Raw genomic sequence first — 13,798 nt, 5'->3', positions numbered from 1 at the left:
GGCGAAATGTCGATTTTACGTCTTTTCTTGATTTTACACAGTTTTTTGATTTTGCGCAGCATAACCCGAGCCCAAAGGAGGCAGCTAATTTTGATTTTACGCAGTCGTCTTTTGACTTAGTGCAGAAAAACTCAGAATTGAAGATAATTCTGACATCAAATTCATTTACTTATCGTCTCGTTTCTCCAAGAATAACGCATGCCTAAAGTAGGGTTCAATAGACTGAATCAAAACATAGGTATCGCATTAGAATAAAAATCGAACAAAACTAGACTGATCGCAGTGACGGAGCTTACCATTTACAAACCATGTTGCTCCAAATCATGTTCCCACGTAATTACTTCATATGTTCCGTATGGTAATCGCGTATGATTTCGTAGTCGGAGTCCCAAGGTCATCTGAGCCCTGCAACAGTTCATAATACCGTCCGCTAGATGGTAATGACGTAAGAAGCTTTTGAGGCAATCCAAGGTCGACTTTCGTCCTTCGCCGGGAGCGCCTAGGAAATGATGCGGCTATATATCGTGCTCATTTTCAGCATCGATTAATACGAAGTTTGTTCATTTTAATTAATGACGTCGTGCTGTTGAGCATGAAACTGAATACATTGCCAATCTAATTATTGCTTCCCCCTCTGCGGCCTCTCAGCAATTTTTCAGCCTCCTTTAAGTACTTGAATATCGCTCTTGGTTCAAATTTGCCACAGAAGGATACCAAAACCACAAAGATATGGCAATCGCCATCTATGTGTAACTACTTTTGATTAAGAAAGACGATCGCCGGAGATCACATAATCACGAAAGGTCCATAAAATCAGTGATAGCACTTGCTGCTCTTTCTATTTTTACTCTCCTTAGAGTAGAGACCTACCGATAGAAGACTATTCTACATCGAAGACGCAGCCGCGACGCGATCAATCACGGATTTTTGCCGCAAATCGAAAGCATGCGGAGGAGAAAACTTAAGTTTTAAAACTATAGTGCCTGCAAAGTTTGCTATTTTAATTGCCTTGCATTATTTTTTATTTTTTGAGTTTACTGCTTGAAAACCCATATAAACCATTATAATAGAAGCAGTTGGTAGTCCTCAGATTCGTACATTGTGTTGCTGGCACATTTTCTTGATTGATTAGCAAAAGGAGGCGGTATATTTAGTTAACGACAATATTAATTGTTGGTAAAGCTAAGGCATAATTATGGAACCTCCTGAAGTAAAAAGAAAGTGGAAAAATCTTTCCATTGAGAAAATAATGACGTAGAGCACAATATGTCCCTTTCCAAAACAGAAATTGCCAAGTTGAATGGGATTCCATTTTCAACGTTAAAAACAATGTTGGCATCAAAGGAGAGGACATTTTCCTCATCTTGTCACACTAAGTCATCGTATTTGTCCTCAGGAAAGTATGTAGAACTTGAAGAGATATTGTTTACATTTTTCAGTGATTGCCGCCAAAACAAATTCCCTATTGATGGTCCAATTATGCAAGAGAAGGCAAGAAATTTGGACCTCAAACTAGGGCTCTACAGGATGGTTAGGCAATTTCAAAAAGAGTTCAAACATAAGTTACCAGGGTGAATGAGGAAAAGGGAAAGTAGATGATAACTTGGTTAGCAAGTGGCATCAAATTAATGAGTAAATAATCTAATCCTTTGCACCCCAAGGCCAATATAATATGGATGAAACAGGTCTCTTCTGGAAAGCTCTTCCTGACAGAACAATGCATCACAAAGGAAAGAAATGTCATGGAGCAAAAAGAAGCAAGGAATGCCTGGCAGTACTTCTCACCACAAACCAAGATGGTAGCAAGAAATTGAAACCCCTAGTCATTGGTTAAGCTCTTAAGCTGAACTGCTTTAAAAATACCAGAAAAATTTCCACTGCCAGTGAAGTATCATCCAAATTAGCATGCAAGGATGACTGTGGAACTTTTTAGGCAACAAGTTCTATATGTTGAGCGGAAATGTGGTGGAGAAAATCAAAATGTACTGCTAATTATGTATTGACAATGCTACTGTTCATAAATTGGATGGCCTTGAGCTGAAGAATGTTAAATTATTAATTTTAGAACCCAACACCACGAGCAAGACACAGCCTTTGAACGTGGGAATCATATAAAACTTTAAGATTATGTGTAGCAGTTACCTTCTCCAACATCATATAGGTACACAACATAGATGAGATAAAATACAACATTGTAATTTGCCATTTGGCAAATTACTTCCTTTTGAATACGTGCATGTTTTTATATCATTTCATTAGGAAAATGGAAAAAGCATCTTAGAAGCCGCTCCTTGGATTTCTGCATACTGTCTGAAGCATAGCTCGAGCATGGAACAATGTTATGGAGGAAAATATTAAAAACTGCTGACTATCAACAGGTTACGGGGAGGTAGAAGACAATATGGCTGAGGAGACCATATTAGTCCTTCATAACATGATCTACATGCTAATGAACTTGAACAGTTCAATCAAATTTGCCCAATAAACTCAGCTGTTTAATAAATTACCTCATATGGGATAGATGAAGACTTGGCTACAAATGAAGAAACAGTGAGGGTAGAATTGAACAACACACAAGGTGTTACAGCTCAAGGAAGAGAGTGATGTAATGGATGACAGTGATGCATGCTTGTTAATCCTTCCCATAGTGATATTAAAGAAGCCTTCAGGCATTTGCCCAATTTTTGTTATGCACATTCAGAGATTAGTGAAGGTTATATTGAAAACAATAATGCATTAGAGGCAGTTGCGAATAAAATACAGTGGAACCCCGATTTATCGTTCCCGCATTCATCGTTCGCCATCCCTGGTCCCAAAAAAGTCCCATAAAGACAATGTAATTTTTTCCTGCATCTATCGTTCCCCGAAGTATCGTTTTCCCGCATTTTTTGTTCGAAGATCACGGTCCTGATGTATTTTTTTCCCCACATTCATCGTTTGACAAAAATGAAACGACGTATTTACAATGTGGCATTCGCGGATTCGACCGGCACATAGTATTAATCTTCCCCAAGAGATGGAAGCACCATAGGGCCCTCCGGAGCAGCTCGGGGCCGTGGGATTGTCTACGTTGCACAGTTCTCACCGTTCTCACAATCAGCTACCCCCCTCCCGTCAGCCCTTGTCCCCCACCCCCTCTGACTCTTTCTTCATCTCTGAAACCAACCAAGAGGCATTTAACGACCCGGGTCACGTTTCGCGACGGGTTCGTGTTACGAAGACCATAACTCATTAGCTTCGAAAGGAAATATCAAGTTACCCGAGAATGATAGAAAAGTATTTCACCCCTCCTCCTTTCGCTCCCCCTGACCTTTTTCATCTTCAAAGCTCACATTTCTGGAAGCCAATTGCTGTCTGAGTCACCTATTGGCCCCAAAGGTGAGTAACAAATGACTGGCAAAAGAGGAGGCAGACGAAACTCGATACCCTGGCATTTGAGCTTCTCGGCCGTTGATCCAACATTTTTTTCCGTAAACAATATCAGATAACAAACTATGACTTGCTATAAATCTCTCTTGTCAGATTCACAAACAAAGGGATATCTCAGGATATTTTGTTACACACTTTGGTCGCGCTTCACCCTCGACAATCGGCTCAGCGTCAGTTCCGAACTTCACCTCGTACGAGTGGTTCCGTATTTTCCTGTGTTCGCTGAATTAAAGCCAGTGTTTTCTTTGAGGCTTTGCGAAGCCTGGGGTCATTTTTATTAGCTCAATTTTTATTCGTCTTCTGACCATGGCCGTCCCGATGAAGCAAAAGAGAACTTTGAAAGATCGTCTCAAAATAATTGAAGAAGTGGAAAAAAATCCGAGGGAAAAGCGAGTTGACATTGCAAAACATCTCGGGTAGCCAGCAAGTACATTGAACTCTATAATGGCCAAGAAGAGTGAGATTCGAGAGCAAATAGACAGATGTGGAAGCGCACCCATGAAGAGAAAGACTGGCAAGGAGTCTACATTTGCCGAATTGGAAACGGTGCTCTTCAATTGGTTCCAGCAGGCACGGGAGTCTAATATTCCCGTTGATGGAGTGATATTAAAGGAAAAAGCGAAGATTGTTGCCACCCAATTGAACGTCGAAAATTTTAAGGCTTGATAAGTCGATTCAAATGGCTGGATAAGTTGATTCAAAAATCGACATGGTCTTGTATTCAAGAAGCTGGCGGGAGAGAGTGCGGAAGTAAATGCTGAAAGCACGGATGACTGGCTGGAAAGTCTGCCATCGATTCTGGAGGGCTACGATCCAGGAGATGTGTATAATGCGGATGAGACTGGTTTGTTTTTCAATGTGCTTCCTGATAGAACATTGGCCTATAAAGGAGAATGCTGCCATGAAGGTAAATTATCCAAAGACAGGCTAACGGTTTTGCTTTGCGTGAATAGTGATGGCAGCGACAAGCAAGTGCCGATTGTGATAGGGAAATCGCCAAAACCGAGGTGCTTCAAAAACGTAAGAAAATTGCCCACAAAATATTACGCAAACAGTAAATCATGGATGACAACAGAAATTTTTATTTCGTTCCTCCATGCATTAGACGCGCAAATGGGGGGGCAAAATAGAAAAATAATCCGATAGGATAACTGTGCGGCACACCCCAAAGACACGTCTTTTTTGAGGAATATTAAAGTTCCCAGCAAACTGTACCAGTACGCTCCAGCCACTTGACTTGGGGATTATACGCAGTTTAAAAGCGTACTATAGACAACGCCTCGTACAAAAATCCATTTGCCTTATAGAGTCAGGAAAGGCAATGAAGAAAAAACTAAACGTACTTGAAGCACTCCACTATATTATGGCAGCATGGAAACAAGTGAGCCAGAACACTATTCAGAATTGCTTCCGTAAAGCTGGGCACAGATACCCGATTGGTAATAATGAACTTGCAGATGATGATGTTGATGATTTTGGTCAAGACTGGGAAGAAATGTGTAGAGCCCAGAAATACGATTTTCAGAGCTACGTAGCAGTAGATCATCATGTGGTTACAAGTGGCACTGAAACCATTGAAGAACTGTGTGAAGCGCACACATCTACTGGGGCTGTAGAGGAAGAAGAGGAAAACGAGGTAGAAGTGATCCCAAGCTTTGTCGAGACTTACGAAGCTTTAGAAAAAGTGAAAGCATTTTTCTATGCGCATAGTGGAAGCGACGAGGATCGTGAAAACATTTTAAGTCTCGAAAAATTATATTTTCGACTACGACAGAATACCGCTAAGAAACAGAAGACAATGCATGACTTCTTTCAAAAGCGTAGTATTTAAAATGTGAACAGTTTTAATAGTGTATCCTAGCCAAAAGTAATTCAATAGGTACTATTATTTAATGGGTTTTATCAATCATAATTTGTGTTTGTCCGACAAAGTTTGTTTGCAACCACTAAAATTCCAATATGCTTGAGGTACCTGTAGTACCATAGAGTAAGTATGTACTTACTCTATAGTACCTACGGCATTTTGGTGCCCAGTTTGAAGAGAAGCGATGCATTCTCGAGTGAATGAATGAGTGCATGGAAATCAAATAAAAAACGCGATTAAATAGGGAGGAATTATTTATTTTTTTAAGCCTTAAAATTTTGAAGAGGGTTTTCCTGATTTTATGACATCCCATTAATATTTGACTATAGCCTGAAGGACGCATTTACAACAAGGAAGTGCCGCACCTATGACTAAAATATTTTCAGATTGGTTACTATTTTCTTCAGTTTCACCAAGGGAGTTAGTGTGGGGATTTAAATACCCACCGAGGTAAGAAAACATAATTTTAATATATCAGCGCATGAAAACTTTTCCCTCCTAGAAAATAAATAAAATGTTCCGTTAGTTGGCTCGTTATTTTTGGGTTGAATCCAGAACTTCTCATCCCAAGTGGATGACCGACGTTGGGTCTTGAAGACCACTGACGAGGGGAGATATCGTACCTCGATACGCCTTTGTCAATGCCATATTTTGATGGCAATCGGAATGCCGAACGCTTCTCGAAATGGGTACGGCTCCATGGAATTGGCCTTAGTTTGATTGAATTTTTAAGTGGTACATTTAACATGACTTACATCATTTAAAAATAGCAACCCTCTCTCCATGAGGTATGGTGGTGTAATGATTATCATTGTGATTATCCATCGGGGAGACAAGGGTTTGCGGCTCCGAGAGAGCGATGTATTTTGTCGTTCTCAAATAGATCAGTTTTGCCCGGATTCAATGTAATTTAAATTGTACCAAGCCTAGGCCAGAGGATAAATTTTTTACCGTCGTTATGGCTTTTGGGTATTGAAGCAATCTTATTCCGAATGCGGAGATGGGAAGACTACTCTAGAAAGTGTTGGTGCCCCACAGGCACAATTCGTCTTCGGGACTCCGACGAAAAAACAGGCCTGCAACAGATTTCGGAATACACTTCTGATGTGCACAAGTTTTGATGCAAAGCATGCGTATTTTAGCATGCAGTTGAATTTCGGTGATGAGAGATGGTCGTAATAAGACTGCCGAATCCGTCGTGGCAGTGTGAATGCCGAGACGGCGAGCAAACATTTTTTAGTGAGGTGTCGTATTCCCAAGGATTATTGAAAGATATATTAGTCGAACCAAGTATATGCCCAAAAATATTACATAAAATTCAAATAAAATATTCAAATAGAAAACAGCTATATTCCTGCATGAATCCTTTATAGAATATCACTATTACGCGCCAACATCCTGCGTTTCCTGCCGCATAGGCAACCGCGCCAAACTTTCACGTATTCATCGTTTTCCCGCATTCATCGTTCATTTCGTCCATCCCCTTGAAAAACGATAGATCGAGGTTCCACTGTTCTTAAGAAGGATTTGCAGCATAGTAAAATCAAAGTTTTTTTCACCCAAAATGAGTGATTGCATAAAAAAGAAAGCGCTTTTTATATATACCCATAAATCAGAGCTTAACAAAAGTGTTTGACTAAGTGTTCTAATAATAAGGGAAATTTTTATCCTGAAAACTATACTCCTCCTCAATACCAAATCTTTATTTTACACACCATTAATTTACAGTGCCCACATTTAGGTCCCTCCAACTGTGTAAAATCAAAGTTTTACTCTATAATCCCTTCTATTATACCATTAACTTGTAGAAAGATGGCAGTGTTTCATTTTTTGCTGCAAAGATGCCTTTCCTTGGGAAAAATGTATCTGAAATGAGCTTACAATTACTCTGCCAGGCACTTTGCAGCCAAAGTTTAATGAGGGATTTATCCTTCCTGAGAGGTATGCATTCCTTACGACATCTGCAGGAAAATTGACTCATTATAGTGGTAACACAAATATGAGCACTTCGTATAGACCCACATGGAACAGCTAACACAAAAAAGATCACTCTCGCTACTGTAGCGCTACCCTTGCTATATGACGTACTCTTTATAGCTGACTTCTACTCTACGTGCAACTTTTACTTGTAATAAGATTCCAGCTAAAAAAAATTCACAACATGTGAACACATTCATATTCCAGAAAAAATTACCTGCTGAATACTTATGGTGGGCTGAAACACTTGCTGTGGTTGTTGATAAGACACTACAGTCGGCGGGTTCCCCAAGCCAGGCGCAAGAGAATTCTGCCCCATTATCTGAGGAGTAAGTTGGGTTGGCTGGCTCACTGGAACCAATGTCTGGGCTGAAAAGAGCATACCACTAGATTAGTCAGCAAAATATACAGCAGCGTATACATTAATTTCAAACAGAAATTCTGTTTGGATTTCCTTTGGATTTTTATGAAATGAGCTGCAGTTCCACTGATTTCAATCTTGCCTTAAACATAAAACGTATTGCCAACAAACACATTTCCGAATACCATGTAAGATGTAATGCAAGTAGAGAAGTTAATTAATGATGCTAAGTAAGTATCCTACATTATCCCGAGTTCATCAGAGTATATGTAAATGATTGCAGCTAAATATGATAACTGAATCATCACCGACATAGCAGCGTAGATTAATAAATTCGCATTCACACTCATTCAGCAGCGGAACATATCGTCAAACAATACCTGTTGAAATCCGAAAATTATTGAAAATATGACTTTTAGCTGGAATTAAGCTTTCCTCGTCATACTTTGAATAGGTGGAAAGGAATACATCTTTACCGATTGACGGACGTCGGAGAACTCTGTTGTTACTTACGCAACGATTAATGCCCATCAGCTTCACTAATTTCATATTTTACGTGTTTGCTCAGATATTTATAGGATGAAACACTTGGAATATCAAAGCTGCCTCATATCTTATGTCGTAGATATTGTATTAAAAACATCAACCCGAGTCGATAGATGTAGACAAAAGTCTGCCATGTTCACAGTGAACGACTCGTGATTTTCTGCTCTCTGAAAAGAGCTAAATTCACTCAAAAAGAGCCAAGCTACAAACTTTTTAAAATCTCTCCGAGGAATTATCCTCGATCTTTCCTCCTGCATAAAATGCTACAACGTGTTTGGGGGAATATAATGAACATTAATTTCACTTAAATGGAAGCGATCAAATCCCGACACTGAAAAGGATGAAAAAATACCTCACCCACCCAATGACTCGTTCTCCACATATTGAACCATGAAGACTAGTGTTGGATTGCTGCACACACAGGGTTCCCACTCAATCTAAATTATAAAATTCACCGTTTATTCCAGGTTTTCACGGTCAAAATGTCGTCAAATTCACGGTTTGTAGATAAACCATTTTAGGCAGAAATATTGATCGCGTAACGATCATCGGCCGCACGTTAACTAAAAATAATAAAAATAAAAAAAAAACGCGACAGACACCGTGAATGCAAACGCAGCAATCAAAGTTCTCTCTCTCCTGACGTCACATATCGTTTGCAAAATTCAGCTCCGGCTAAAGGTTGCGATTGGGAAAATAGAGGGACCAGGGTACTAGAGAAGTTACGAAGTGTCTGAATTTTCGCAAGTGTTAATGAACACTTTGGTTACCAGTCTTCCGGCTTTGGTACAGGCTTAACACCAATGTGTCATCATGGCACACGGACCAATGATTGCGCTTAGAATATACGTGTGCAGATGAATCCGTGGCCATGTCTGCGCGTGACTGAACTTGAAATGTGATCGAAATATCCATTTTTCTTTTAATCTGTCAATCGTAGTTCTACGATCTTAAAATCACGATTGAGAGATTTTTAAGGTTTTATGGCAAAATTCACGGCTTTTTCCAGGTTTTTTCATGGTATACGAAATTCACGGCTTATTCACGGTTTTAAGGTTTTCAAGGTTGAGTGGGAACCCTGATACACCCTAAAACCATACATTTTCCGGGCACAATCTTTGTGGAGAGAAAGTGGCGCCGCTCGATTTGTTGCAAGACTTTTGCAAATGATAGTACATATTTTGGAGAAGTATAAAACATAACGTGCTATTCTTACCCAATTTTTCAAAAATCCAAATTCACAAAATCTTTGTGACAAATAAAAAGGAAATGGATGCAAAGAACATTAAATAAAACATGGAGCTAAAATCCTGACTGCAAAAGAAAAATAAAACCTTAAAAGATAGGTATTTACCTGTATTTCGAACCCATGGTGGGTTCTTGTTGCTGGCTCCAAACTGAGACATGTCTACGTTATACTGCAGGTCAAAACCCAATAGGACTGAAAATAATATGAGATATTAAATTTCAGGAAAACAAGGACAAAAGACAAAATTATGAAATGTTAGACAACTAAAATCTGCTCAAAGAAAGAAGTCCATTTCATTTCTGATAATAACTCAAAGACATTGGCATTGCTGTGGACTCCATTTGCACAGCCACTAATAGATAGCACCATGGAAGAAAGAGAGGGAAAATCACGAGGTTACTTCCAAAGTTTTAGATATGATCATCCAGCCACATCATACTTAAGGTTGTATAATAAAGTTGTTGTGTAAACTTACGCTAGATAACATTACCTATGAAATTAATAATTTCAACTACATCTACACACAACGAAATTTGCCCATGGAAAATATCTGTCAAAACCTTTTCTCATTACAAGAGCTTAACAATATCACTAAGGGATAAATAAACCTCCTAACCTACTTTTTCCCATCTTAACCCTCAATCCGTCACGTCACATTTTGGAACGCTATTTGTTGCACGGCGTCTCACAGACACCATTTTGGAATGGTTAAACAAAATGCATGGAAAGAGAAATAACTGTTTTAACTACAATAAATCATTCATTGAAATCTTAATTTCATGAATGGACAACGAATTACTGCATAATAATGATTGAGATATTTGTGTTAAAAAAATGCTACTTAATTTGGCATTTCTTACAGTTTTTCTTTCATCGAAATTATATCAACATATTTAATTTGGACAGCAGTGGCGCCGACTCCATGGGGCTTGAGGGGGCCCAAGCCCCCTCAAAAATTCGTTATAGCAGTGAGGAAAAATCCTAACCTATTCCGAGGCTCTCAGTGAAACACATGAAAAATTTTATAAAGTGATGGCAGTCCCTACCACACTCTACGGATCAGAATGTTGGGAACCAAAAAATAATGAATTAAGGCAGATAGAATCATCGGAAATGAAATTTTTAAGATCAGTGAAAGGCTGCACAAGATTGGATAAAATAAGAAACACTCTAATAAGAGATGAACTGGGTGTCACTGACAAACTACATGACTACAAACACGTATGGAAGGAACATACATATACTTCAAATGCCAAATGAAAGAATTCCAAAACAAGCAATGGAATATCAACCATTTGGCAAGAGAAGTATAGGAAGACCAAGAAAAAGATGGTAATGTGGAGCCGGAACAGGCTTAGTTGCCTAATCCTGGAAGGAAGAAGAAGTGAGGAAAAAATGTCTCAGGCTTGTCGATTTTCCCTGGAGTGTCCAGTTATCGAGAGTAAAGTTTTCAGGGTTCTAACGTTGAATAAATGACTCTGCTGAAATGCTTTGAAAAACTTTAAACTCACTATTGATTAAATTTCCCGGGGCAAGATCCTCTGTGTGGCCCCCCCAATATTTTTGTTGGACAGTAAATACAAACATATTTTTTACAGTTTCATAGTACTGATTTTGCTAATAACCAAACTATTAACTTTGACTACAGGGGGAATTACTGATTTTGGAGACATTTTATATAGACAATGCGTTCAGTTGAACTTGAACCAAAATATCAGATTGGGAAGTTATTGTTCGATGCAATAACAAAATTGTTGTGTATGTTTTACAGCTAATGTTATGCACCCAAATCAATGTACTAAGACACCATGAAAGTATGTAACAGAGGGGAAAATGTTTTATTATACGCCAAAGTTCACTCAAATTATGTGAGAATCATTGTAAATTATTCGCAATAATAGTTTTATTCAGGTGTTAAATTTATTGCAATAAAACATTCGTAGCAATAAGATGCATATCCAATATTTAATTCTTTAAATAGTTGTTGGTTTAAATCATAAAAGTCTTTAAAAACTTTGCGATAAATATCACAAAGCTATTAGCATGTAGCATATTGTAAAGGCCATTTTACACAGGTCACGGAATTGCACATGTTAGAGCTGCATTTATTTCTAAAAATGGCATGGAATTGCACGAATGGATGAACGAAATTAGAACGGGCTATTTTGCAGTCTCGCATCCACGCATTCTCACATGTGTTCTAGCAATTCACCGCTTTAGACGACACAATTTTGATTGTGCCTTCGCACGTACGTCAGATTGCACAATTCCGTGTGCCATGTAAAACGGCCTTAACTCAAGGTGTTGCGTGGCAACATTCTCAAGTACGTCATGGTTAACACAGTTTGTCACATAAGAGGTCCTTCAGTTATTGGAGAGAGGAGAAAAGGAAGAGTGCCTGAGAATGGAAATATTGAGTGTTACAGGATGAAGGATTGTTTTTCATGGTCTTTGGAGGGCAAGGGTAGGAAAAGTGACTTTGCCATACAGGGGTGAAATATACAATAATATTTTTATTCAAAAGCATACATAATGATATCAACAATGGGTCATGATCAAATTTGCATCGATGTAGATGATGCATAACAACTAAGATTGGGATTGTCAAGGAAGATTTTAGAGAGTTTTGGAGAGAGAGGAAGAGTTTTGGCAATAGCACTGCACTTGGCAGATATGGTGCTCGATTAAGAATTTTGAGCCTGCTACACATTAAGGATCACCATTGTTAAGATCAACTATAGGTGGCAATGTACATGCAAAGTTGGAAAAAGAATGAATTGGAAATGACATTTATAACCAGAATTCCCTAAAAAAAAACATGGGATTTGAGAGATAAGACCTAAGGATTGTAAGGCCTCATAAGGAAAACGCCACACTCTTAATGATTACAAGTGATGGTAGATGTAAATATACTTTAGGCAGCTCGATTTGAAATATATTGCTCTGCAATACAGGTATTATGGGTTCCTAAGTTGCCACATAATAAGGATTTTACCTGAGCAATGGGGAAAATAGACAAGAATGTCATATACAATTTAAGAGCAAAGTCACTCACACATTGCTCTTAATGCAGTATTGAATTAAAACCTATTCTTTAATAGGGTAAAACGTACTGCATCGATATTTTCCAAAATAGATACTGCTTGGCACAAAATTAATAATAGAAATGTCGAACTGGTGCGGTTAAGTATCCCAACAACATATGAGTTAAATAAACATATTTGGAGTTTCAGTGACTGATTAACTATCCTACAGGATTATTTACCAGCATGGTAAGAATATACATGAACTGAAGTAGGATAGAGGTAATATTACTTCCCTTCCACCAGTTGGCATGATTAGGGCAACAATCATATGGTCTCACCACATTGGGTCTAAGGTAATTGCGACGAGCTTGCACTTACCCCACAACATTTAAATCAATGGAATTAAGCTTTCTTTCATAAATTCCTAAGGCAGGATATAGTTTGGTTCCCAATGTTTTTTAACTAACACAAAAATTGAGGCGAGACCTGGGCATATTTTTCACAAATGAATATTAACAATCAGTGGTTGATACGGGATTGACTTTAATAAGCTGGAAGGATAATTTGCCAAAATTTACTACACAAACATTACCAACCAAAGACACAAACCATCGTGCATTCATTGAAATGAGTTAGGGCCACCTCTATCTATCATTATAAAAATTCGCGCATCAGTAAATTGCTACTCGTACCCAATAATCAGCAGAGACTTAAGTCAAAAGTAACGAATAAGGATACTTTAGTACTTCATCATTCACTGTCAAAATACTAAACGTTAGGGACTAATTGCTAACACACCTCATAAGGGCCCAAAGATCTTGGGTATCCATCGCTCTGAAACGAAAGAGAATACATTTTTAATTATTGGTTAGAGGTTAAATACTAATAATGAGGCACTTGACATTCAATAGAAAAACAACTATTTTTCGTAACGCCGCGAGTTCAAGTGACCCCCTTGGTCACGATTACGCGCAAGATGCATCTCATCGAAGTCTTACAACCAACAACATAATAGACAGCAATTTCGGAAAAAAGTGGGCTTTCGCACAAAATCTTCATACCATTGTTTAAATAATTGTTCATCATTATTTAGCAAGAATACCCACCATTGTAGGCACATTTTCATTGTAAATACGGCCTGGTAGCGTCAAAATACAAGCATGATTCCTTGAATTGCTCAGAATTAGCGAAAAAGTAAGAAATGTATAGATGTATTTCTGATCCGAAGGGCCCGGGAAAATTGTTGATTAGCTCAGAGAAGTAAATACTGAAACCAATAATTTTAGCGTAGGCGTAATTATTATTATTACTATTACAGCCCTCTGGCGGCATACAACGCTGACCTC

General features: G+C 38.4%; 1 protein-coding gene across 5 annotated transcripts in view; it reads right to left on the bottom strand.

Moving 5' to 3' along the window:
* The window catches only part of LOC124160413 (cell division cycle and apoptosis regulator protein 1-like), a 102,087-nt gene extending 88,298 nt beyond the window's left edge, over nucleotides 1–13,789 (bottom strand). For 3 of the 5 annotated variants that reach the window (XM_046536261.1, XM_046536264.1, XM_046536265.1), the window contains exons 1-4: nucleotides 13,559–13,789; nucleotides 13,251–13,286; nucleotides 9,532–9,618; nucleotides 7,488–7,639 (exon numbers count right to left, since the gene is read on the bottom strand). In XM_046536261.1, coding sequence (XP_046392217.1) covers nucleotides 7,488–7,639; nucleotides 9,532–9,583 — 204 coding nt within the window. In that variant the 5' untranslated portion in view covers nucleotides 9,584–9,618; nucleotides 13,251–13,286; nucleotides 13,559–13,789. Of the gene's footprint in view, nucleotides 1–7,487; nucleotides 7,640–9,531; nucleotides 9,619–13,250; nucleotides 13,287–13,372; nucleotides 13,397–13,450; nucleotides 13,470–13,558 lie in introns of those variants that run through there. The other 2 variants (XM_046536263.1, XM_046536262.1) reach the window with 2 other exon arrangements.
* Nucleotides 13,790–13,798: the final 9 nt, after the last annotated feature.

This window comes from Ischnura elegans, chromosome 6, assembly GCF_921293095.1.
Source record: "Ischnura elegans chromosome 6, ioIscEleg1.1, whole genome shotgun sequence".
Classification (NCBI taxonomy): Eukaryota; Metazoa; Arthropoda; class Insecta; order Odonata; family Coenagrionidae; genus Ischnura; species Ischnura elegans.
This window is presented reverse-complemented; position numbering and strand designations above follow the sequence as displayed.